The 25,362-nt window shown below is 40.9% G+C and overlaps 2 protein-coding genes across 2 annotated transcripts; both read right to left on the bottom strand.

The window, feature by feature from the left end:
- Window positions 1-3,048: 3,048 nt before the first annotated feature.
- On the bottom strand, window positions 3,049-18,650 carry LOC141006210 (cyclin-dependent kinase 9-like). Its single transcript, XM_073478359.1, has 5 exons — window positions 18,583-18,650; window positions 17,553-17,784; window positions 16,640-16,811; window positions 16,213-16,361; window positions 3,049-3,156 (listed from the first exon to the last, which is right to left on the bottom strand). The coding sequence occupies exons 1-5, from the start codon at window positions 18,648-18,650 to the stop codon at window positions 3,049-3,051; spliced, it is 729 nt and encodes a 242-aa protein (XP_073334460.1).
- A 912-nt stretch (window positions 18,651-19,562) lies between these two features.
- cdk9 (cyclin-dependent kinase 9 (CDC2-related kinase)) lies at window positions 19,563-25,112 on the bottom strand. The gene is made up of 8 exons (XM_073478659.1): window positions 25,039-25,112; window positions 24,792-24,905; window positions 24,296-24,377; window positions 22,737-22,827; window positions 22,416-22,582; window positions 21,501-21,672; window positions 21,074-21,222; window positions 19,563-20,970 (listed from the first exon to the last, which is right to left on the bottom strand). Exons 1-8 carry the CDS (start codon window positions 25,077-25,079, stop codon window positions 20,605-20,607), a joined length of 1,182 nt encoding a protein of 393 aa, XP_073334760.1. The 5' UTR covers window positions 25,080-25,112; the 3' UTR covers window positions 19,563-20,604.
- Between the last annotated feature and the right edge of the window lie 250 nt (window positions 25,113-25,362).

Raw genomic sequence — 25,362 nt, 5'->3', positions numbered from 1 at the left:
CTCAGTTTAAGACGTACCAACAGGATTTTGTGACATCACAACTAGTTTGGAAGCCAACTGTGATCCAGTATTGAACATTCAGCACACATACATTCAGAGATAGATTTTTAAACCATATCAGACACCAGCTGAGTATTTTTATGTCTTAAAACTCTTTAAGAGATTCTAATGCAATAGTGTGAAACTTATTTGAAAGTTCAATTTTCTTTTCCTCTACAGTAAAGGATGTGTAAACACTGGAGTTTATCTGATCTTACAATAAATCCTTTCAAGATGTCAAAATAATCCAAATCCCCCGCCACAGCACACAGCTGCATGAAGCGGCAGTCTGCTGGGCGGGACAGAGCCGGGTTGTTGTTCATCAGAGACAAGTGGACCATCACAGAGGAGTGAATGAGGAATAAAGGACAAAGACAAAATGACGTAAACAAGACTCAGTCTCTTGTCCTGGTGGCTGCAGTAGTGTCACCTTTGTTGTACGTATGTGGGCAGCTTGAAATACCTCCACTTCTCATCCAGTCAGAACACTGCATTGACTGTGAAACAGGATCTTACAGTGTTATTGTTGGAACAATACAAAAAAACTGTCGAGCAAATGTCACTGATTGTTTGGTTTGACCCTATTCAGAGTGATTGTGACAGATCCTGTGTGAAAAGAGGATATTATAAAGAGTGAAAGTGGTTTAACTTACTAAAAATAAACCCATTTAATCCACATTCAAATACATGCACACACATAGTCCACACTCGAGGTTGTGGAAGAAGAAAGCCGTGAAAGCATTCTGAAGAAAACGCTGGCCTGTTGCCATATGGCTACCTGACTTCTCCGAGGAGGCCACACACACACATGCACACACACACACACACACACACACACACACACACTCACACACACACACACACACTCAAAGGAGTATGCTTCATAAACTCACTTTTCCTTCAGCTTGTCTGCACAAAATCAAATTTAATTCAAAGCTACTCTGCTGGCATGAAATCGTAAAGTAGCTGCTGCGACACAGTTACCATGACGATGTGAGAAAACCAACCCGAAATACTATAATTTCTCTTTTCAGTAAAAGCGTGCACATACACACATTGTAAACCCATCAAAACAAACAATCCTGACTTCCATCGCACTGTGCCATTATTATGTCTAACACATGCTTTGTTAGACTGCCCACATTCCCCAGACATACACTGTCAGGAGCTTCTTCTCAGACTTTTAACAGTTTGTCATGATGTTTGCGTGCTCACATGTGCTCAAAACTGCCCTCACCTCATCTGGAATGACTGTAGCATGCTTCTATGATGAAAACACTGACGATTTGCTCCACACAAAAATATTACGTGCAGCGTATTGATACAAGTATTCTATAAAACCTTTTTTGTTTTTTGTTCTTTTTGATACGTTGTTGTACAATCCAGATTCCTCCACATTTCCTATCCTGTCACCAAGCTGCACCTCATATGCTTCCACCTGAATTTGTATCGTAGTAACTGTCATAAAGGAAAATCAGTCATTTAAAAAAACTACTTGTCTTGTCATTTACTTCTGAGTGCTCACGCTGTACGAGATCCACCGTATCAACCAGATAGGGCATCCACACACAGTTACAGAATGTGGTTTTAAATGAGATGATGGCTGTCAAATAATATCCATGTTGCCAAAAAAGAAATAATTAAAAGGTCTAAAAATATGCTATGAAATAGCATTTGTCATATATTATTATACAGTCACACAAGTCATGTGTAAAGGTTCACTACCTATTTGTGACTCCAATAGAGAGACAGACATTTCAGATGACAGCTGTATGTTATATCGGTCCATACCCCGCAGTGATGGACATAAACCAAAGATAAGAAGTTTACCCTTCAAGCCAGTAAATGTTATTATGGAAACAAAAGTTTCTGTTTTGGTGGCCTGGAGTCTATTCCCTGTGGGGGAAACGTGTGCATGTTGAATGTTAAAAAGCATCTCCAAATCCTGGCTAAAGCTCTGAAAACATGGCCAATAAAAGGGCAGTTGTCCTGTTGGCAGGCCCAGCTGGCCACCAAGAGGGCACTCTTTATGACTTGGCTGATAGAAATCTGCAATGACATTTCCCTCTCCTTTCTATCTGAAAGGGCCCAGGACTGACATTACAGCTCAGCATTTCAAAGGCCCAGTCAAATTGCTCTTTTTGATATTCAGTCAGGCCGGCCTTCTGGGGACCCGTGGCTTGGGGAGTCATATAAAAGAAGAGATGACAAGGAGTATCTAAGAGCTATAACACTTTTCAACAAAGCAGGGAAGAAGCTGCAATATAGAAGCACTATGACCGAAATCCAAGACCTCTGTGAACTTCATGAGCTCAATAATCGCATGTGTCCAATTGAAAAAGTCCAAAAATATCTATTTGTGAAGGCTTTGACAGATTTGGGGTTGAGTCGTGAACTTTACAGATAATGTTTTTGTTGGATGTGGGTGTCCATGCCGAGGACAGACAGAAAAGTCTGATTTCAGGATGAGATGACATGGACACACGGCCTGACACTGACTCCACAAACATGAACCCAAAAGAAGATAAAGGAAACATTAGGTCACTTTTTGTCAAAGCAGAACTTTAATAGTTTTTATATCTCTGCTGTCAAACATGTACAAATTGAAAGAAAAACTTAATTTTAAACTGGGGACAGTGTTTTCAGTTGCTTAGACCCTGGAGTAACTGAGGTGAGACGTCTATTTTAATGTTTTAATCTGAATATCAACAATCTATGAAGTTTGCTTAAGTAAACACATTTAAAGGATAATTAAACAGACTTTGTTAAAATTCTGTAAAGGGACATCATCCACTGCGACCTGCAGCTCTCCTGTCAGCTGAGGTGAGGCTTCGAGCTCTGCTTCCTGTCTCTGGGCCTTGTTCGCTGTAACTTTGGCTGCGGTGAGAGCCAGTTGACACTGAAGGGTCAGTGGCGACAGACGACAGTGTTAGCATTGTTTAGAAGAAGAAGAAGAATATTTTTTATCACATACAATCATACAGTGTACAACGTGGTGAAAGTGGTTCCCTACATGTAAAACATGGAGCCTCTGAAAGATGCCAGCACACTCTGGTTGTCTTCTGGGCTCTTGAGCAGCGTGGTGGGAGGTTTTTTGTCATCCATCAGACAACCACTCTGAAGAGTGTGGAGCAATAGGGAAATCATAGATCATTTCAGATTAACAACCTCCAATGTTTTATGTGATTGGAGGCCATCAAGTATGAGAATGTGAGGATCATTCTCTTTCACAGTTTGCTTTGCTGCGTTCATCATGCACACAGCGGTTACATGAAATCCTCTGCATGCACCTGTCATCCTCCCACTTTGTCAGGCACCTTGTGTTGCTGGGGTTTCTGGACATTTTGGACTCCTGTCTCTTCTATGTTCCACAGTGTGCAGGGACATACAGTATGTTGTTCAGCTTCTCAGACCTGTTTTCATTAATATGAAGGAACTCACCTACTTTTATTTCGTGCCTGGCAGAGCTGGTGTCCTGTGAGGTGTGAAGAGAGAGGCATGGAGTTGTTCTTCATGAATGCTGGAGCCAGTCTTCCCAGCAACTGGCTTCGGCTTCACTTAACAGGTGTTGGGTCCCCATTCCTGTAGCCAGGTCACAGGCCAGTTTCCTACACCCCATGGTTGAAGCCCAAAGAGAGCTTTCTCCATATTTTGGCACACCAGATCATTTTTCCCCAAATGAATATGGCCTGGCCTCTTCACCAGCTGCTCATGGTGCTGACCAAGGTGGTACACAAGAAAGTGATTTCAGTGATTCACCTGTTTACCATAGCTTCTTCGTCTATAATACAAGAAAAAAGGATGTACGGAGTGCTGAGCTTACAGGACTACAGGTGTAAACTCTGACAGTCTAGTCATCTGCTGTTCTATATCTTGATCCATGTGGGCTAATGCTAGCTAGAGCAGCTTTACAAAAAGTAACTTCTGAAGGGAATTAATGCTAACGTTATCAAACAATGCTAACTAGCCTCCACTTTCGGTAGCCTAGCTTGATTGCTTCCACTTTTCAAGTGAAACACAAACTGTAAAAATGTTTTTAAATTTTGTAAAGGGACAGATGACTGAAAGCGCCACCGCTTCTGTGTGTGGGCTTGTTGAAAAGGTTAATATAATAAATAAATAGAATAGAATAAAACATCTCTGTCAAAATGGAAAAAAATATACACAATTCCCATAATATCATTATAGTTTATATTCCCTTACACAAAAAATGACAAGAATTCAAATTTCAGTTCAACTTAATATATCAGTAGCCTAAGTCATGCAGCTGTACTATGTAGACTTGGTATCACAGACACTCAGTATGAAGGGACTGGGACCACAGTCAGGAGCAACACAAGTGATCAGTTCATGCAGATCTCAGGCTGGGGCACAGAGGGCCGTGCCTGCTGTGTCAGTCTGCTAACCCATCATATGATGTATGGGCAGAGGCTCTATAGGCCCTACAGCTTTTAACTGTCATTAACATTAACACTGACACACCGTCTCTGTCCCGGTTACTCCATGCTGCTCTCTGCTGGTGCAACACCAAGGAGTCAGTCTGTCTGTCAGTCTGTTCACACTGAGATCACCTGGAAAGTCACGATGGTTTTATATATGAGTGACATATACCAGACATCCTCAGAGGCTGCTGAATCACCAGCATTGTGAGTGTGGCCACGGCACTGTCCAGGTGCAGTTATTCACTCATCTTTATTGTGTCTTGTTTGGTTTTCCACCTTGTGAATAGACATACTGGAAATACATACTGTAGATGTATTGAGGTATTTACCCCCAAAGTATCAGTACTTAGATAAGTAATATTTCTTCTCAGTTCTCCAATAAGAAGAGGTCTGGTAAGGTCTGGAGTTACCTGGTTTGTAGAGTCTGAATCAGTGACATTTCTGCTCAGAAATGTCAGTCCAACATGTCTGACTCTCCTCACTGCGGCTCACAGTTTCAACGTGATGCTGGCTGCCGTCTTACACTTGGTCTTAAAAACTCTTTCTAAAAGGCAAATTCTGCAAAATCCTTCCAGCAACATTCAAAAATGGGTTAAGTGTAGGTGTTTCAGTCCAACCTTACTCAGTTATGATGGACATGAGAAGTCCCAGTGGAATGAGTCACAGGAGGATACGGCAGTGACTGGCTGGACCACCACTGACAATCTGATCCAAACACACACATATTAGTGAGAAAAGCGAGGCATCATTACCACCTTTTATTTCACTACACACATTACCTGTGTATGAGGCATGCCTTTGAAGCCTTAAATATCTATATTATTCAGGGATTTGAAATGCATTCATTTTTCATTTCTGGTTCAGATTTTATACATAAATGTCATTTTACTGACAAAAAAACAACAACCACAACAACCCTGATGGTGTTTTTCTTTGTGATCTCAGTTTGGTACGTGTGACCAGGGATGCAGTGATTATTATTATGTTGATGGTACAGTTATAGTCAGGAGAATACCCAATTTCATGATCATAATGCATTTATTTATTTCACAACACTAATGATGTATGAAATCCATTGGGCATTTTGTTGTATTTTTATTCCCTCAAGATTTCTTTTTTTTTGTGGCTTTTTTTCAAATAGTTCCTGCCTTTCAAAACAGAATAATACATTAACCTAAAAGCACAGTACAAATACATAATAAAAACAGACAATAAATCTGTGGAGTGAAACTATGGAACAGTTTTAACGTGGAGCTAAATCCATGTCCAAACATAAAGTAGTTCAAAATATGGTATAAAGACAAGGGGTTTGACAATCACCAGCTGTTTACATGGGTTACTGTTTATTTACTGTTTATTTATTCATTTGGTTACTTAAAACGTATTCTTATTTTTTTCTTCTTATATTTCTTCTATTCTATGTGTATAAAAATAAGGTATAATCCTCATATTTTTACATTTATTGTATTTTATATGCAAAATCAGATATTGTGTGTGTGTGTGTGTGTGTGTGTGTGTGTGTGTGTGTGTATTGCATATCATATTACATATATTAATATACTCATAAAAAGACTGGTCAATATGATTAAGATAAATATGATTGATACAATTATATATTTTTTGATAAGGATAGTATATCAGTAATGAATTTATATTTTTGCATGACAAAGATAAAAGCTAATCAATACTAAATATATACAAGATTAGGAAAATGACTTAGAGTAAAGGTTTAGACCGTTAAGGAAGCTGGTTAATTATCATTCAGTGACTTATGGAGAAGGGCTGGATTAAATGCGTTTATACTTCTCACTCCTTTTTTCCACTATGTAGACAAAGTCATCAAGTGTTTGACGATTTCTTTTCCTTTATGCTTTTCATTGTCTGTAAATTATTTTTTTCTGTATTTTCAATGTATTTTTTATTTGTTTTTTAACTATTATTTTTGTTGTTTCTTGTTCTTTACGTATTCTAATTAAAAAAAAACTAAAAAAACAACCAAAAATCAATATATTTACAAATTAAGTTCTATTATTTACTATCAGTTTGCTTTACAATAATTTACCCTGAATACACTTAGCATAGTCACATCATAGTATGCTACATAGTAACTCTCTGGACTTTGGTGAAGTACCAAAAAAATGCACTATATAAACTTTTAACACACTTTATGCTAAAAGTATAATTTAAGTATAAAATATATACTTATATATCACATGGGTGAAGAGATCAAATCATACAATACTTGCAGAGATTGGAGAAAACAAAATGTAGCTGTGTGGAGCAAAATGTATTTCTTTCTCACTTCCTACTGGGAGACTCATCTGGTGACCTGTGGCTGCGTTCACCCACGACAAGAGGCTCATTCTAGAGGCAGCGAGATGAAGGCGACAGAACGACGCAAACATCTACTGAAGTGCTGGACTTCAGTAACATTTTGAGGAGTATTTTCCATTTTGCATTCCTCCTCTACTCCGCTTCTAGTTCAGACAAAGCAAGCAAAGCTTAGAAATGAAAGCAGGAGATCCATCCTGTCTAAACGTGTGTGTGAGTGTGTGTGGGCCGGGGACAGCTTCAGTTTGAGATGCAGCAGAATTCAGTTTTCTTTAATCATCTCTGAACGCCTCACATGTATCTTGTTATCCTAACTGTAGATGACGTAGTTACAGGTAGCTCCACCTCAAACAGCTACAGCAGTAAAAATAGTTATATGAGCCATTTTTCTGCAGAGATTACTTTTACAGTTGATACTTATGAAGTATATTTTGTTGATAACACTTCTGTACACTAAAGAGGACTTAGTATTTTTTCTTCTTTTTACTGTTGACTTAAGTAAAGGATCTGAGCACTTCTTCCACCAATGACACGCACAGGTGTGAACATACGATCGTATTCTGGAGGCCTGAGGCAGGTCGGACCTCCTCACCATCATTCACTTTTTCTAACCAGTGAGCTTATACAACAAAGATTTATTTGCGGTTTGTTCTCCAATACAGCAACATAATGAAGTGTGTCCCCCTCTCACATCCATTATGAGAAGGTGGAGAGAGTGAAGGGCTGGTGGGGTCATGTAGTTCAGAAACCAGGAGTCCAGGGCCGCCTAGGTGCACCACATGTGCTCATGACCCTCGTCTGGTCTCAAACATGACAGAAGAGAATAAAATGGATCATTAAAGTTGTAGTGGAGAGAGACAGTTTCTCCTTTACAAAACCAATTCCTTTGAGCGATGTAACACACACCAACACAGCGAGCACCCCAGGACTTTGACAGCTCCTGTGTGTGTGCCCTTTGATTGATGAGGCCTATTCCAAATGTTTTTTCATCCAAATCAGTGGGAGTTTAAGTGCCTTGTGCATGTTAATACCAAACAAAACATTAGCCGAGCGGTCCCGTCGCTGACTCCCTCTCTGCTGATTTCATCACTCATCTCTCTGTGGCTCCACAGGACTCCAGGACACAGAGGGGTGTGAAGGGAAAAATGAAAGGCAGACACATTAGAGGCTGGTAATTTTACACACATGCTGCTATGAGACTTTCACATGTTTTATGCAAACTGTCATTTTATCTGTTTTCTGTCAGTGACTCTGGATTTGTCTTTAACATTTTGTGTTGCATTTCTTACAGCATTCAGTGTAAGGTGGATGTGACGGCCAACGGGTGACAGGATGAAGCCAAAGAGGAGACGATGGATGATTGTGACGAATCGAGGGTCTGAGGACAGACTGTAAAGCCCACTGAGGTGGTGTGAATGTGATTTTGGGCGATATATATAAAAAATAAAATAATAAATAAAAATTAAAACATATGGTGCTGATCTACTTAGCATGCGTTGGGCTGTGTTAGGCTCATCAGCTGTCACTCAGTGGGGGGTGGGGTCTGTTTCAGTTGGAATCCCCCTCTTCCTTCAAAATCCCAGTCGAGACGTGACACAACAACAGCCTACAAGCTAGCAACCAACACGCTGAAAATGGCTAGTTAGCGTAGCACTAACCTGATTTCTCACAGTACAAACCTCAACAAGCTAGCAGCATTTACCTTTTTTTTGACAGGGTTCACTTGGGCAGTCCACTCCTCTTTGCCAGATCTGAGCCACAAACGTGCCGTATCATGCCCACGTGTCAGCCAAGAATAGACCCAATAAACCAGAATTGGCCCAAGTCTGGGTCAGATCCAGCCTCACAACAGAAACAAACCTACAACCGACCTATGATCCCATAGGGTTAGGGTTGGGAATGAGACTCAAAAATCAACTTTCTTATAGGTTGGACTGTTAAAGAAATGCAAACAAGTCAGAGTGTGCCAGCCTCCATCAGACAACAAGGAGAAGCTGCTGTGTCGCTCTGCTGCTGGCATGCTGGTCCTGCTCATAACTGCTGGTCCATTTCCACAGAATAATTATCATTAAGGTGAGCAGTGTTGGGGGTAACTTGTTACAAAGTAATCCGTTAGAGTACTCCGATTACTTTTTTGCTGTAATGAGTAACGTAACCCGTTAGTTCTGCAATTCAAGTAATCCGTTATGTAGTTAGTTTTTCATAAAAGTAATCCGTTACTAAAAAAAGTAAGTTTAATCATTTATATGTGTGAATGTGTTTTGAAAAAAAAAAGCCTGTGCATTTTCATGGTATTTGCACTTTTATGGTTTCTATGTCAGCACTCATAGTTTACAGGTTCATTAGTTGCATGTTTAAACATCATATACTGGCTATAAGAGCCCTGCTGTATTGTTTTCATGTAAACAGCTGTGTCTAACACTGCATGCCTGCATGTTATATTGCGTCTGTCATTCCTATTATTAGGCTGCAGAGTTACTGATTGTGGGCTGTAAAGAAGGCTTCAGAATGACGGTAGAGTCAGTACATTCAAAGGTACAGGTACAGTTAGCTACACGCCGTCTGGCCGATAAAACCCACATGTGCAACAAGTCGCAAAGGGCTTCTACCATCATTTTTGGTTACTTTTCTCTACTTTTTAATGGCAGTAATCTTAAAATGAAACGTTAATGTCCCCTGTGTTCCCCTGTAGCATTTAGCCACGCTGCTAGCACCATGACACTGACCCGCCCTCTGATCTGTGGTCATGCTTTCACCATAGTTGATTTGTAATTTAGTGTGCTGTTCCTCCCAGTGATTATCTGCATCAACAGATCATAATTAGTGTTTAAAACTGGTGTACAAAGGCCAAATGGAGTGAGCTTACGTGATTGGCCACTGCAATGTGACATCGGGGTGCCTTCCTCCACAAGTTGAATCTGATTCAGCTTCGTCACCACAGCTGGCTGTGTTTTTGTCCAGCAGCCCCTGTGGTCTGTACCACAGCAGCATTAACACACCACCCTCATTCAAATGAATGGGAGGATCGTCTGATTCTGTCTGAGTGTTGCCTACCAGTCAGGTGCCATCGAGCCTCTGAGGAGAAGAGGGCAACATGAGTAATTAATAGAGCTCCAGTCAAACATGAAGACATTCTGGTATTAGTTTCATGTATTAATGTGAGGAAGGTTACAGTGTCCTCACTGATCTGATGCTTTCATCTCTTCAGCTGAAGCTTCAGTGGACGATGCTTCAGGTGCATCACGATGTAGTCTGTTTCCACATCTCTTTGTTGCATTTGTTTTTACCCTTTCACAAATGTTCCAAACTGGAAAAGATTTGCTGGCTAACTTTGTTTGAGAACTTTTTCCACCCAAACTTGTGAATTATGACACTATTTTGTTCCATACACCTGAGTGAAGCACTAAAACATCACTGATGATGCTCTTGAATTTCATGTCTTGCAGTGTTTGTTTAGTTCTCCTCATAAAGACAGTGATCAACGTCTGGTGTAAAATCTTGTTGTCCTCCACAGAAAGACTTCCAGTGACACAGGATAAGCTACCGGGAGCTGCCATTAACTCCCCACAGCTCTGTGAGCTGCTGCAGAAAAGCTGCATATGAAATCCGCCTGAGGAGAGAAGCAGAGGGCTGGAGTGCTACTAATGGCTCGATGTGGCCCCTGACTGTGTTCATTTCAGAGCAACCCAAGCTCATCCTCTCCCTACTGGGCAGCTAATGCAATTACACCCTCGCATCTGCAGGGGGCTCCCTCTGTCTCCATCTCCACCTCAGCCCACTGCTCTCTCTCTCTGACTTTGTGTGTGTAGGTGGGAAGGTGTGTGCGTGTGTGTGTATGTGTGTGTGTGGTGTGGAGGGAGAGGTAGAAGCTGGGACTGGTAGGTCTCATGCTCACGATTTACGGTTAATCAATCATCGTGCCGCCTTAATGACACCCTGCTGCTTCCCTAATGTCTTCTGGCAGAGGCAGCCCGCCGCTGGCACAGAGCTCATGCAGGCACACATATGGTCGCCTCAAGTGAGTGACAGGACCCCTTTCATGTGTGCTGCCCTGCACGGCGGATGCCATCAGCCACATACAGCCGCCGCTGGCGAGGAATGGAACAGTGGTGAAGGGGGAAAATGAGAAAAGAAAGAGGAAGGAGAAAGTGATGGAAATGCCTCACCTGATTGGCTCGTCCTCCCGGTCTCCTGAAAGTAAACTTTCGAGAAAAATACAAGGTGATAAGTGAGGAAAGTGTCACTGTCAGCTCCTGTGCTCACAACACCTGCAATAACTGTGAATCAGCATCTGAGGAAGGCACACAATACACACTGATTGATAATTAACTGATAATTAATATGAATACTTGGGACAAGATACCTCAGACTCCTCAGATAATGGCACTGTAACTCAGACATTTGTTGGAGGAAATGTGAATCACACTTTTACAATAATGTTCACATATTTTGGTGAAGTCCGGTCCTTCTTGAGCAATGCTAGCTGTGTAGCTCTATATATGGTGGTCAGTCCATCACTGTAGTCCACACACAACAGCTGAGTGGACACAAGGCTGAGTCTCCCGTCCAGGACCCTTGTCATTCCCCACAGCTGTGATGTCATAATGACGTCTTACACCGCACCACAGAGGTGTCCTGTCTTTAGGGTGCAGCAGCAGCGATGTTAAGGTGCTGAATGTTTGAGGAAGTGGAGCACGTGTTATCACATGACCAAACTACCATGCTACAGTTGCTTCATTACAACTGAGCAAACTCCACCCACGTGATGATGACTGTGAGATGTCATGATCATGAATGAAACCAACTTACTGTTTAATATGTGTGATTTATGAATGGGCTCTAAACTGAGACTCAGACTATCGATGCTGAATATAACTCATCAGCAGGACGGTGGACAGGTACATGTAGGGCGACACCACATCAGTTTGGACCTGTCTAAGCAGGAGAAGAACAGGTGGATTTTATAGCATTAGTGATGGCTGCATTCCATTTAGGTGAGCTGGTTTTCAGGGCTCTGGTATTGTGCATGCTCACTCACTGACACGGCCTGCTGGGACACCAAATAGGATGGAGCCATCGTTAATGTTATTGGACACACCTGGGTTTTTCAAGTCAAAATGTCTGCTGTGATAAGGGGCTATTAGCATCCCAAAGATATGCTGTCATATGATTTGGTAGAACTCGTCAATTTGTCATGATCGTCAGACTTTAGTTGGCCACATCGCAGATCTCTGGTTCTGATCAGACGAGCTGTGGCTGAACGTACAAACACAATCACTTCTTACCTTCTAGAAATTAACTTCAGCCCTTCAATCAAACCTTTTCCTGCTGAGCCGCCTCTGGATCTGATGAATTGTCCTTCAATAAGACAAAGTGTACAGCCATGAGGTGCTTTGTGCATAATGCATGTGTCACCATGCTAACATGCTCACAATGCTAACATGCTGATGTTTAGCAGGTATAATGTAGGCAATGATCACCATCTCAGGTTAACATGCCAACATGCTAACATTTGCTAATTAGCACAGTACATATGATGTTGATGTAGATCATTTGTCACAGTTAAGTTTTGGAAAAATGGAAATAATGACGTGATGGTGATACGTGATGAAAAGTCCAAAGACATTAGGGTTCATCCTCTGGGGACCATGAATTTTGAAAAAAACATATGGTAATCCATCCAACAGTGGCTATTTCAGTCTGCACCAACAGGCCCTAGAGCCAAGGCATGCTATCTATAGGTCTCTCCAGTATGTCTCCGGCATCAGCATTACAATCCAACACACTCATGGGTGCAGCTCTGTGTAAAAAGAGCTCACACAAAAGAGCAATAATGGTAAATAGTCAGCAACAGTAGTACAGACATCACTCCGCTGCCTCGGAGATGGATTTGGGAAAGAGGAAATAGATGAAAGGTTTCATCCATGTAGATGATAGATGGTACTTTTCTTCTCAGTCCTCTGAAGATATCACCACAGACTTCAGGAATGCATAGTATGTATCAGGCTGTTCAGATTAAATTATATCCACAGAGCAGAGCCATACCAAATATAGCAGCAATGTTTCCTGGCTCTCAGGAGAGAAACCATCTGAGAATCTGAAATGACATTTATCCTAATCTGACATGGCATTTGCCCCAAACAAAGCCTGAAGCCGAGTGTCATCACATCAGTCAGAGAGAAGACCATAATAGGCCATTTGGAGCCAGTTCACAGCGTGCCCTACTGTGGCCCAAACCTGGCACAGTTTGGAGCGTCATTTTGCATCCCGGCCTCTCATCCGCACAGACAATCAACAGAGCTGTTTCTATGGAGAAGAGTTGGGAGTCCATTTGCATGCAGGCGGGTGCAGGCGGAGGCCCATCTGTCCAATGGAGCGCTTTCTAATTTATGTTAGTTGTTGTTGTCATCGTTGTCAACACACAGCAGCCCTTCCTCGTCACTCTCCACACACACACACACACACACACACACACACACACACACACACACACACTCTCCTCCTCAGTAGAAGTGACAGCGGAGGAGCTCTGGAACTAAAAGAGCAATCCATCATGTGAGTAAAGCTCCAGTTTGACACCAGACACAGACTGTTGTTAGGCTGACGAGAGGAAAACTGAGCCTGAGGTGATTCATTCAAATACATGCACATGCAAAATATATATACATATTCATAAAAACCTTCTCCAAATGATTTTTTCTAACCATATCATTTATTTTTTGTCCACTGTATGTATAGTACACAGAATAAAAGGCTCTACACTTCTGCTCGGAACAGTAAGGAACGCCATTTGCAACATTTTCTGAAAAGGTTTCTTTGAAAAAAGCTAACTGCAGATATCAAGAACAGACAACTTATTTTACTTATTTATGAAAAATCATATTAAAAATGAAAAAACTACGACACCTTTTCAGTGGTGTTTGTTAAATTAACATTCATGCAGTCAACCCAGAGTAAACTCTGTCACTCTTTGAACTCTGGCATAAAAGTTGTTTTTTTTTTTTCATGAGGTAGAGCATCACAGTGAAACGCATGATTTCAAAACAATTTATATAATTATGTTAAATGAAATAAGAGGAGACTGATGAAGCAAACATGGAATTAAATGCATTACTTACTATTTCACTTGCAGAGGAAAACATGCAAGTGAAGTGGCTATAATCAAAACATTTCTATAATGCACTGCTCGGTTCACTGTCGTCAACTTCAGTTTAAACAGGGCTGCTCGAAATATTCTGCTCCTGCCTCGGCCTTCTCTTCCTGGTCGTTCCTGTTTGAGGCCACGTTTCTCGTCTTTTATGAACCTTACATTTGACCTCTGCGTACTGTCTCACCATCACAGTTTGAGTCGAGCTCTTAACTAATCATGGATGACTATGCATGTGCGATGTGCATGAACATGACTATGCAGCGGGCTGGAACAAAAATATTACAGCAAAGTCATAACTTAGTTACATTTCACTTTATTCACGTTTTCTTATTAGATATGTTTCAGTAGTGTATGCTGTATGTTTTTTATATTCACTCATTTGATTTTCAAAAAACATTTCGGGGATTGCTCTGCGTACCTCCTGTGGCTGTGGCCTGTTGCTTGTGATTTATCAGCTGACTGCAGTTCCTCTCAGCTCCACAGCACTTTGGCATCTTTCAGCTCATTATTTTGGTTTCACCACACACAACTTCACTGTTCTGGTTGACTCTCACTGTTCTCATAGCGTCGTCATTGGCAGTCGTCTTTAGCCATTATTCTATTAAAACCTACTGTGCACTACCTGCTCTGTACTAAACAGCAATCTGACATCAAGTTAGCGACTAGTTGGTGAAAGCAGTGGAGCATTTAACAGCTAAAGAGACATTCTTTATTGGTGGAGATCAAGCCAAAGCTAAAAGAAAAATAAATTCACTTCACTCACTTTTGTCCATAGCTATTGAATTTTTCTAGCACCTGACATAATCAGTAGTAAAATCAAATGAACACCATATATGTACTGTACAGGAAATACATGTGCACATACTTACATTGTGCTCATCCTGTGGGAAATGTGACAGGATTATATTGACTAAATGATCAAATCATAAATACATTGAGTCTTACTTATTGAAATATTTAGATAAAAGTGAAAATTCCTTCAGTGGATTTATAGAATAATAATCATCAAATGTCATTCTTTATGAGAAATTAAATGTTAATTAAATGTCAGTGAATTGTGTATTGTGGATTTTCATGCAAGCCATAATAACATTTTTCTGAAAAGATTATCTACCCTTTGTGAGTGTATTTATATAAATTTAGTATCAACATACAATATAATAGAGGGTAAATGTACCCTGTGGAGTGTAGAGCACTTTGACTATTTCTTTTACAAGCGAGTCCCCTTTTTGTCTGAATCCAGTGCACATAAGTAGGCACATGTAGCCTCGTTCAAGACTGTCCCATGTGTGCTGCTCTGGTTAATCTTCAGCCTTGATATTCTTTTCGTTTAAAACCAATAACTGTTAAAAAGCCGTCAGATACTATACTCAGATAAAGCTTAAATTTCAGTTCTCTAGTCTGAGGTCTTGCCTCATTGTGGTGCGCCAAGCTGACGACCATTCCTGAAAACACCTACTGACCCGCAGCTGTAGTGGGAGATTTTCCCCCACAAGTGACAACAATGAGCCTGTTCTACACTCAAAAACAAACTTCGGCAAGCCACAAACAGGTGGCTGTTCATGAAACCCAGGTGGCTGGTAGGTTTATAGAATATTTAAATAAGGTTAGAGTGTAACCTACAGAAAGGAATGTAGTTTCTCTATGGAACAAGCAGAGGAACCTGAAACTATTAATTAATTAAAATAACAGTTGCCTTTCTAGCGGGAAATAAAGGAGAAAGACATGAGTGTAAAGTTTCATTATTGATAGAATAATATAGACTTTCAAGGCTTCAGTGACAAGTACACAAAAGCTGTATATCTGCTGTTTAATGATACAGTAATGTGATGCTGCCACCTACTGGAGGCCGTTCATCAATGTGTGACTTGGTTCCAGTCCTCTTCATGTTGAATCTACGGTGTTGTTGAAACACTGGATATGTAGTTCACACAGAGAAAGATTCATGAGGTTTGAGAGTGTTAAACACTTATCCCAGGGTTGGGAGATGCTGACTCCTACTGGCCTCATGTTTCTCAAGTGTCCTGCTTAAAGGTTAACTCCACCAGTTTACACATTAAAGTGTGTTTACAGGTGTCGGGGAGTACTACTGCATATGTGAAAACAGTAGTATAAAATCTTTTGTGGCTCCAGAGGAAGCTGCACACCTGATGGAAAGACAAAATGAGTCAGGATTTAGTCAACAAAGACGACAGGTATGACTCCAAGTAATGCACCTGCCGTTGTGTTCCCATCATGATGTCATCTTACCTCAGCAGTGATTGAGCCACAGAGCTGGCTGATGAGAGTGAGCTGGTGCTGCTCAGTGTTGCCTTGCATTATTGGACTTCTGGTCCACATCTCTGCCATGATGCAGCCTCCTCCCCACAGGTCGATGGGGGGGCCGTAGTCTCGCTCACCTACCAATAAAATAAACAAAATTAAATACCTTTAAACTAGTCTGCAGCAGAGTTGCCTGCTTATCCATCTCACTGATAGATTTGCAGAAAGAAATTTAAATTGTGTTCAAATATATGTATACTGATTTTGTCCTGTTTGAGTTAGTCATTTGCGAAGCACTTTGTAAACTCAGCATCATTAGTGCCACAAAGTCAAAAATCAACTGTAGGACAAAGAAGTGCACGGGCATTTTTCTGCCTTTGTGCCATGAGTTTAAGTTGAGATAGTCATCTCTTACCCAGCAGCAGCTCTGGAGGTCTGTACCAGAGTGTGACCACACGGTTGGTGTAGCGGTTTCCCTGGCTGTTTTTAGCCAGGCTGAAGGCTCGAGCCAAACCAAAGTCAGCCAGCTTCAGGACACCGTCTCTAGTGATGAGCACATTGGCTGCTTTCATGTCTCTGTGAAGAATCTGAGCCAAGAGAGGGCAACATTAGACCACAAGCCTTTGTAACAGGGACATTAATAAATAAGAAATCAGCTGGTATTTCTTGGTTTTAACTGTGGCACGGTCAATATTCTTCATTTTCCATTCATCTACCTTAAGGCTGCTGCGGTGAACATGCAGTTAGATTTCTGAAGAGGTATATATCAGGCTACGCCAAGGTACAGCATCAATTCAAGAATTAACCACGTCATTCTTGGTTTGAGAAATAATGTTAACAGTTAGAAACTCTGGCTGGTTTTACAAAGCTGCTGGTCAAGGGGGCATCAGAAAGTGCGATTAATCTGCGTTATTTTTTTTCTGCGTTTTTTCCCCTAAAATTAGTTCTTTGAAATTAACACGTTATATTGACAGCCCTAATAATCATCCTATGTTGTTTATAAGCTCCCAGATATAGGCTTTAACTTACAAGAAAACTGGATTTATTTATTTAGGATGCCAACATGTTGTTAAGTAGCTGATACAGTATCAGTGTGACTAGGGATACATTCTCCCACATCTTTGACAAAAAAAACGTGATGCTGATTGTGTTATTCTGCACCACCACCAGCAGCATTAGCTCATTGTGTCAGTTCAGTGTGAGCTTTCTTCACCAGAAATCATTTTACTCAGCTCTTTGTATAGAGAGCATTTTACATATATATCTGTTTTTAGATCACAAGTCTGTCAAAGGCCCTGGAGGTCAGAAGAACCGGCGGTTGTTCATACCTTGTTTCTGTGGATGTAGTACAATCCATTGAGCAGCATCTGCATGACCTTCTTGATCTCTGCCAGGGTGAACTTTACATTGGCATTGCTCAGCAGGCCAGCCAGGTCATGCTCACAGAAGTCAAACACCAGGTAGATGCTGCCTTTGTATCTGTTGAACTGAGTAGCTTCAAGAACAATGAGAAGGAAAAAAAGAATGAAACCATCTACATCTTTAGGGCAAAAGAGTGACCTAGAAAAAAAACAAAATACACAAACCTACATGAAGTGTATTGTGGATTTTCATGCAAGCCATAATAACATTTTTCTGAAAAGATTATCTACCCTTTGTGAGTGTATTTATATAAATTTAGTATCAACATACAATATAATAGAGGGTAAATGTACCCTGTGGAGTGTAGAGCACTTTGACTATTTCTTTTACAAGCGAGTCCCCTTTTTGTCTGAATCCAGTGCACATAAGTAGGCACATGTAGCCTCGTTCAAGACTGTCCCATGTGTGCTGCTCTGGTTAATCTTCAGCCTTGATATTCTTTTCGTTTAAAACCAATAACTGTTAAAAAGCCGTCAGATACTATACTCAGATAAAGCTTAAATTTCAGTTCTCTAGTCTGAGGTCTTGCCTCATTGTGGTGCGCCAAGCTGACGACCATTCCTGAAAACACCTACTGACCCGCAGCTGTAGTGGGAGATTTTCCCCCACAAGTGACAACAATGAGCCTGTTCTACACTCAAAAACAAACTTCGGCAAGCCACAAACAGGTGGCTGTTCATGAAACCCAGGTGGCTGGTAGGTTTATAGAATATTTAAATAAGGTTAGAGTGTAACCTACAGAAAGGAATGTAGTTTCTCTATGGAACAAGCAGAGGAACCTGAAACTATTAATTAATTAAAATAACAGTTGCCTTTCTAGCGGGAAATAAAGGAGAAAGACATGAGTGTAAAGTTTCATTATTGATAGAATAATATAGACTTTCAAGGCTTCAGTGACAAGTACACAAAAGCTGTATATCTGCTGTTTAATGATACAGTAATGTGATGCTGCCACCTACTGGAGGCCGTTCATCAATGTGTGACTTGGTTCCAGTCCTCTTCATGTTGAATCTACGGTGTTGTTGAAACACTGGATATGTAGTTCACACAGAGAAAGATTCATGAGGTTTGAGAGTGTTAAACACTTATCCCAGGGTTGGGAGATGCTGACTCCTACTGGCCTCATGTTTCTCAAGTGTCCTGCTTAAAGGTTAACTCCACCAGTTTACACATTAAAGTGTGTTTACAGGTGTCGGGGAGTACTACTGCATATGTGAAAACAGTAGTATAAAATCTTTTGTGGCTCCAGAGGAAGCTGCATGTAATCTGATAGACTACCTCCAGTGATGTCACTCAGTGGCTAAGTTGCATTGTGGGTAATGTAGGCACTAGGTTTTGAAAAGCAGTCCAGTGGTCTGCATCGCCCCCTTTGTTTAAAAACTGATGAAAATCGATACAGCTGAACATATATCACTTTTTTCATTCCCCACATTCTTCTTTCCTTTCAAAACCTGGTGCCTACATTACCCACAATCTGTACAGTTTATTTTAGGTTATACTTTAAGGACACTTTCGAGCCCGATAATATTTGGTATTTCAACATTACAGGGCAAGCTGACAAGAAACCTAGAAAAACCAGTAAGAGTGTACTTCAATGTAACAATGTGCCTTCTACACATCCAGGTCAAACTTGTTTTCTGTAAACTATCTTGTAGTATTTAGTATTTCTCCATCCCTTGTATCATTTAGTGTCAAAATAGAAATCTTCCAAGATAAAACTTTTCCTCACATCAATACTGAAACAAGTTGGAATGAGTTGCCCTGCTTGCTTGTCTTTGTAATTTTACCAGACAGAACATGCTGCTCTTGAACCTCACGTCTCTTTGAAACAAAAATACAGAACACCAGCTCACAAAAGGAGCGATATATTCAGTGTCTGAGTGCATATAGTGCAATACCATGATCACACACTGTCATTTGAGTTCTGGGAAAATAACCATTTTATTTTGGTTATGTGAATATAGGCAATGTCCTTATAAAATGGTTTGAAGTCCAGATGAAATGGCACCTCGAGAGTAGCTTCTGTATTGTGACACATTGAATCTTAGCTCTGTGCTGCTAAAAGTAAAGATTGCCTGATGTCATGATATTGTTGGTTCAAACATATGTAACCACACATATCACTTCATAAAAACTAGGGTCTATTGTGCTGTATCACAATATTTATGTCCAAATACCTCGATATTGATAAGTTCAGAAAATGAAGCAGCCTTTAAACCACTTATGTCATATCATGATGAAACAATATCCAAAACCTAAGACCATATATAGTCTTATATCACCCTAACATTGTAATATTGCTGTATGAGAACACAAAAAACAGAATTTGTTTTTGTTTTTTATAGCTTATATTGTTAAACAGGTGCACAATATGACCGGGGATGTGATCTGACAAGGCATTTTTCATTTCATCGACTTTAAATAAAAGTTTCTCACTTTATTATAAATAAAAAAAACTTGAAAATACTGTACAGCCTGCATAGCAAGAGACAGCTATTTTTGTACAAAAAAAATGATAAAACCAGCATGAAAATGCAAACAACTAAAATGCCAGACTCACAAACTCTCAAAATTAAAACTAACTGAGGCTTTGTTCAGCCAAGATGCCACAAGAACGAACCCAAACTATGAGCTGATGATGTCTCTTCATTATATATATATATATATATATATATATATATAAAAAAAAAAGAGCACAGAGTTGGAACATAGTAACCTTAACAGTCCTGTTCCTGGTCAACTCAAAATAACCTGCATCCTCTGCTGTTCACTCACTGACACACACTGATGATCAGACAAAAAACTGTAGAAATCTCCAGGTGATGTTCACCAAACCTCAACCAGAAAAGGAATGTGTAGTTCTCCTCGATACTAGGCGGCTGGGAAATTCAGTTGTCATTTGTTGTTAAACACAAAGTCCCACCAGGCAAACTACTCGTCCATTAATCTCTTTAACCACTAGAACACTCGGTCGAACTCTGTCTGACTGGTGGTGGCTGGGTTTCTGTTCTGGTTGGGCTGTTGCTGCGGCATGTGTCCTCTCCGCCTGGGCGGGGCCAGATATTCAAACATGGATGTGTTGTGGGTGGAGAGCATGTTCTTCAGGTCTGACGGCATCGGGTCGGACCAGAAGAAGTCGTGGTTGAGCGCGTCGTCGCTGTCAATGCGCTGTGCTGGGTCCAGGACCAGGAGTTTATCTATCAGGTCCAGGGCGTACGGGTCTTTGACGTAGGCTTTCAGACGATCTTTTACTTTCCTTTTCTGGCCTTTGGGCAGCTCCATTTTCTGATAAAGCTCGTACTTTTTATCCACGCCAGGCCACACCTGATGGAAAGACAAAATGAGTCAGGATTTAGTCGACAAAGACGACAGGTATGACTCCAAGTAATGCACCTGCCGTTGTGTTCCCATCATGATGTCATCTTACCTCAGCAGTGATTGAGCCACAGAGCTGGCTGATGAGAGTGAGCTGGTGCTGCTCAGTGTTGCCTTGCATTATTGGACTTCTGGTCCACATCTCTGCCATGATGCAGCCTCCTCCCCACAGGTCGATGGGGGGGCCGTAGTCTCGCTCACCTACCAATAAAATAAACAAAATTAAATACCTTTAAACTAGTCTGCAGCAGAGTTGCCTGCTTATCCATCTCACTGATAGATTTGCAGAAAGAAATTTAAATTGTGTTCAAATATATGTATACTGATTTTGTCCTGTTTGAGTTAGTCATTTGCGAAGCACTTTGTAAACTCAGCATCATTAGTGCCACAAAGTCAAAAATCAACTGTAGGACAAAGAAGTGCACGGGCATTTTTCTGCCTTTGTGCCATGAGTTTAAGTTGAGATAGTCATCTCTTACCCAGCAGCAGCTCTGGAGGTCTGTACCAGAGTGTGACCACACGGTTGGTGTAGCGGTTTCCCTGGCTGTTTTTAGCCAGGCTGAAGGCTCGAGCCAAACCAAAGTCAGCCAGCTTCAGGACACCGTCTCTAGTGATGAGCACATTGGCTGCTTTCATGTCTCTGTGAAGAATCTGAGCCAAGAGAGGGCAACATTAGACCACAAGCCTTTGTAACAGGGACATTAATAAATAAGAAATCAGCTGGTATTTCTTGGTTTTAACTGTGGCACGGTCAATATTCTTCATTTTCCATTCATCTACCTTAAGGCTGCTGCGGTGAACATGCAGTTAGATTTCTGAAGAGGTATATATCAGGCTACGCCAAGGTACAGCATCAATTCAAGAATTAACCACATGTCATTCTTGGTTTGAGAAATAATGTTAACAGTTAGAAACTCTGGCTGGTTTTACAAAGCTGCTGGTCAAGGGGGCATCAGAAAGTGCGATTAATCTGCGTTATTTTTTTTCTGCGTTTTTTCCCCTAAAATTAGTTCTTTGAAATTAACACGTTATATTGACAGCCCTAATAATCATCCTATGTTGTTTATAAGCTCCCAGATATAGGCTTTAACTTACAAGAAAACTGGATTTATTTATTTAGGATGCCAACATGTTGTTAAGTAGCTGATACAGTATCAGTGTGACTAGGGATACATTCTCCCACATCTTTGACAAAAAAAACGTGATGCTGATTGTGTTATTCTGCACCACCACCAGCAGCATTAGCTCATTGTGTCAGTTCAGTGTGAGCTTTCTTCACCAGAAATCATTTTACTCAGCTCTTTGTATAGAGAGCATTTTACATATATATCTGTTTTTAGATCACAAGTCTGTCAAAGGCCCTGGAGGTCAGAAGAACCGGCGGTTGTTCATACCTTGTTTCTGTGGATGTAGTACAATCCATTGAGCAGCATCTGCATGACCTTCTTGATCTCTGCCAGGGTGAACTTTACATTGGCATTGCTCAGCAGGCCAGCCAGGTCATGCTCACAGAAGTCAAACACCAGGTAGATGCTGCCTTTGTATCTGTTGAACTGAGTAGCTTCAAGAACAATGAGAAGGAAAAAAAGAATGAAACCATCTACATCTTTAGGGCAAAAGAGTGACCTAGAAAAAAAACAAAATACACAAACCTACATGAAGACACAAATTGACGTTTGGAACAAAGTTATAGACTGGGGACATGTGACACTGACCTTTGGTTCTGCAGATCTCAATTAGATTGACCACATTCTCATGTTTAAGTAGCTGCAGGATCTTGATCTCTCTCAGGGCTGTGATTGGGAACTGAAACAAAGCAGCCAAAGGAAACTATATAAATACTTAGACTTCTGCATCCACAGCAGAGCAAAGACAAGCAGCAACATTACCCTTTCCCTTTCAACCAAAGTGAACCAAGTGCTGGTTCTGGGCTGGTGCTATTGCTGGTTTGAAGTTGGTTCAACCTGTGAACCTTCTAAGAGCTGGATTGCTTTTCCACAGGCATGAGAGCCACCATAGATCATCATCCAGTCACTGGATACGTCTCCAAGTTCCCAGCACTGCCAGGAACAACTATTGCTCCTGGCTTTGCATGCCTACACTGACATCCAAACATGACTGGTCCTCAGACCCGCTGTTGCTTCAGTTAGTAAAAATACAAAAATGTTTTGGTTTATTTCACTGTGGATAAGTCAGAACATGCAGCACTAACTCTGGTTTCTAGAAAAGGAAAGTCATAAGTAGTGTTAGTTTGTCCCTGATCAAGATAACCTGACAGCATATGGTGTAAGTGGTTCTTGGTTCTAAACCAGCAAAATGTTGGTGCCACTCTGGAACCAGTTATCCTGGCTGGGAGTCAGTTCTTTGGCTGTCGAAACACAAGGAACTGGTTCCAGAGTAGGCACTGGCTCTGAACCATCACTTAAACCACCTTGGTCAAAAAGGGGAAATGAGCACAGGTTGTATTCAAAAGCTAATAATTCAGACACAATTTAAAAAGTGAATGCCTGGAGTTTAAAACAGGCTTTTCACTGTCTAACCAGTCAGGTAGTTAGACTTTTGCTGGCAGTGTTAAACTTACGAGAAAGGAGAAGTAAATGAGGCCACATTACAGCAGTTAGGGGAGAAGGCCCAGCCAATAAGCAGTTTTTATGCAATTTGGACAAACCTCAAACTTCACACACATTAGTGCCATTTTGCCATTACATCTGCAGGCCTGGCTCTAATCAGTCTGACTCAGCGCGTCCAGGGTTTTGCATTTCCATCACAACTGGACTACCTGCTTGAAGGTGCGTATTAAACCAATGACGCACTTGTCTCGATCCCCGCAGTTCTTTCAAAGCTAGCCACCTTACTGTTTCCTGTTTCAAAACGGATTGCTAGCCAAAAACAAGCACCGCCCGACTGGCAGTATGTCACCGATCAGCAGGACGGTTTATTGGTTGGGTGCTGCGTAGTGCATTCTGGAAATGCAGAGGGGAGGGGAAAATACCCCAGCCCTTTTTATCTTGTCATGTAGCACCAATTTCAAACATATCTTGTCTTTCTGCTGCACAGACAGCCTTGTTTAATGCAAGAGCCATCTTTCCAGCGGTGAAATAATTTCACAATAGCAAGACGTTCCTTTTTATGCTGATGTAAAATAAAACAAAAAACAACATGTTCAGTACACATTGACAAGTGCTCACAGTACAACACAAGTGTCCCAATCATATGGACAATCAACATATCAAAACATAGGATAAACTTTTACAGTAGAATGATGGCCTCTTACCCCTTCTTTCTCATTTTCCATCAAAACTTTCTTCAGTGCGACCTTTTTCCCGGTCTGTCTGTGCTTTGCCTTGAACACCTCACTGTGAAGAGAATTTGAAGACACAAGAGAAAAATAAACACTTACAATTAGCTGACCACTTAATTTTCATCACTCACAAAGAAAGTATGTTTGTGAATATAAATACATTGGTATATAATTTCTAGATCAACATAGAATATAATGCTCATTTCCACATGGATCTTTCTAAATCTAGATTTAGTGCTAACAGCTAACGTACGTCTTTAAGAGAAAGCTCCCCAAATCTCCCAACATGATATGTGGTCATGAATCGCCCCCTGACCGGCTGACCATCTTTACTTCTTGTCTTGTACCGCTAACGTCAACATGTTGTGTGTGACTCAAGTTAGCTAGCACTGCTAACGTTAGCCACAAATAACACACAAATGGAATTCCGAGATACACTCGCACGACAAAATGTTACCGTTATACTCACCCAAAGGTCCCTTGTCCTATTTTTGCCATTTTTTCATATTTGGAGAACTCGTCACAGAAAGGAAATTCAACTCCATCGTAGTATTTCGACATTATGGCGGCCTCTCGGTCGGGCCTGAAGAGACATTTCATTTATTATATGGGCATTTACGTTAAAATACGATATATATGGAACATGTTCGAATTTATTTAAATTGATGACAATACAAATGTCCTATAAATAAAACTCTAAATGGCAATTTTCTTACTTTTCAGCCGCGCCGGCGTTGCTAGTTTTCTCTCGCTGCATCTTGTCCCGTCCTGTCCCGTCCGAGTCTGTGTCTGCGCCTGCGCGACTCTGTGACGTCACTGCGATGCATTTAAGTACAACTCGGGCTCGGAGTGTCTCAACGTGAGGAATAGTTTCATTAATTCATCGGTATTCTGAAAATACACAACATCCCATTGATGACACAGGACGTAATAACGCTTAAAATATTTCTTTGCTCTCATGTATCTTTGTTTACGTGGAAGTTTGATCGATTTTTGTAATTATTAGAGCAGTATATGATGGTATCAGTATGGAACAAGAA

The sequence above is a fragment of the Pagrus major genome, chromosome 12 (assembly GCF_040436345.1).
Source record: "Pagrus major chromosome 12, Pma_NU_1.0".
NCBI lineage: Eukaryota > Metazoa > Chordata > Actinopteri > Spariformes > Sparidae > Pagrus > Pagrus major.
Note: the sequence above shows the minus strand (reverse complement) of the source record. Positions and strands in the feature narration are given on the sequence as shown.

Bases quoted from the DNA above. Each gene is read 5' to 3' on its own strand.
- LOC141006210 (XM_073478359.1), bottom strand. From the start codon at position 18,650: ATGAAGAGGACTGGAACCAAGTCACACATTGATGAACGGCCTCCAGTA. The intron at 16,362-16,639 runs GTAAGAGATGAC...TTTTATTGGTAG, and splicing joins ACCTCCAGAGCTGCTGCTGG to GTGAGCGAGACTACGGCCCC. The intron at 3,157-16,212 runs GTAAGATGACAT...CACACTCTTCAG, and splicing joins GTGGCTCAATCACTGCTGAG to AGTGGTTGTCTGATGGATGA.
- cdk9 (XM_073478659.1), bottom strand. From the start codon at position 25,079: ATGCAGCGAGAGAAAACTAGCAACGCCGGCGCGGCTGAAAA. The intron at 24,906-25,038 runs GTAAGAAAATTG...ATGTCTCTTCAG, and splicing joins AACGCCGGCGCGGCTGAAAA to GCCCGACCGAGAGGCCGCCA. The intron at 22,828-24,295 runs GTAAGAGGCCAT...GCTTTGTTTCAG, and splicing joins TGGAAAATGAGAAAGAAGGG to TTCCCAATCACAGCCCTGAG.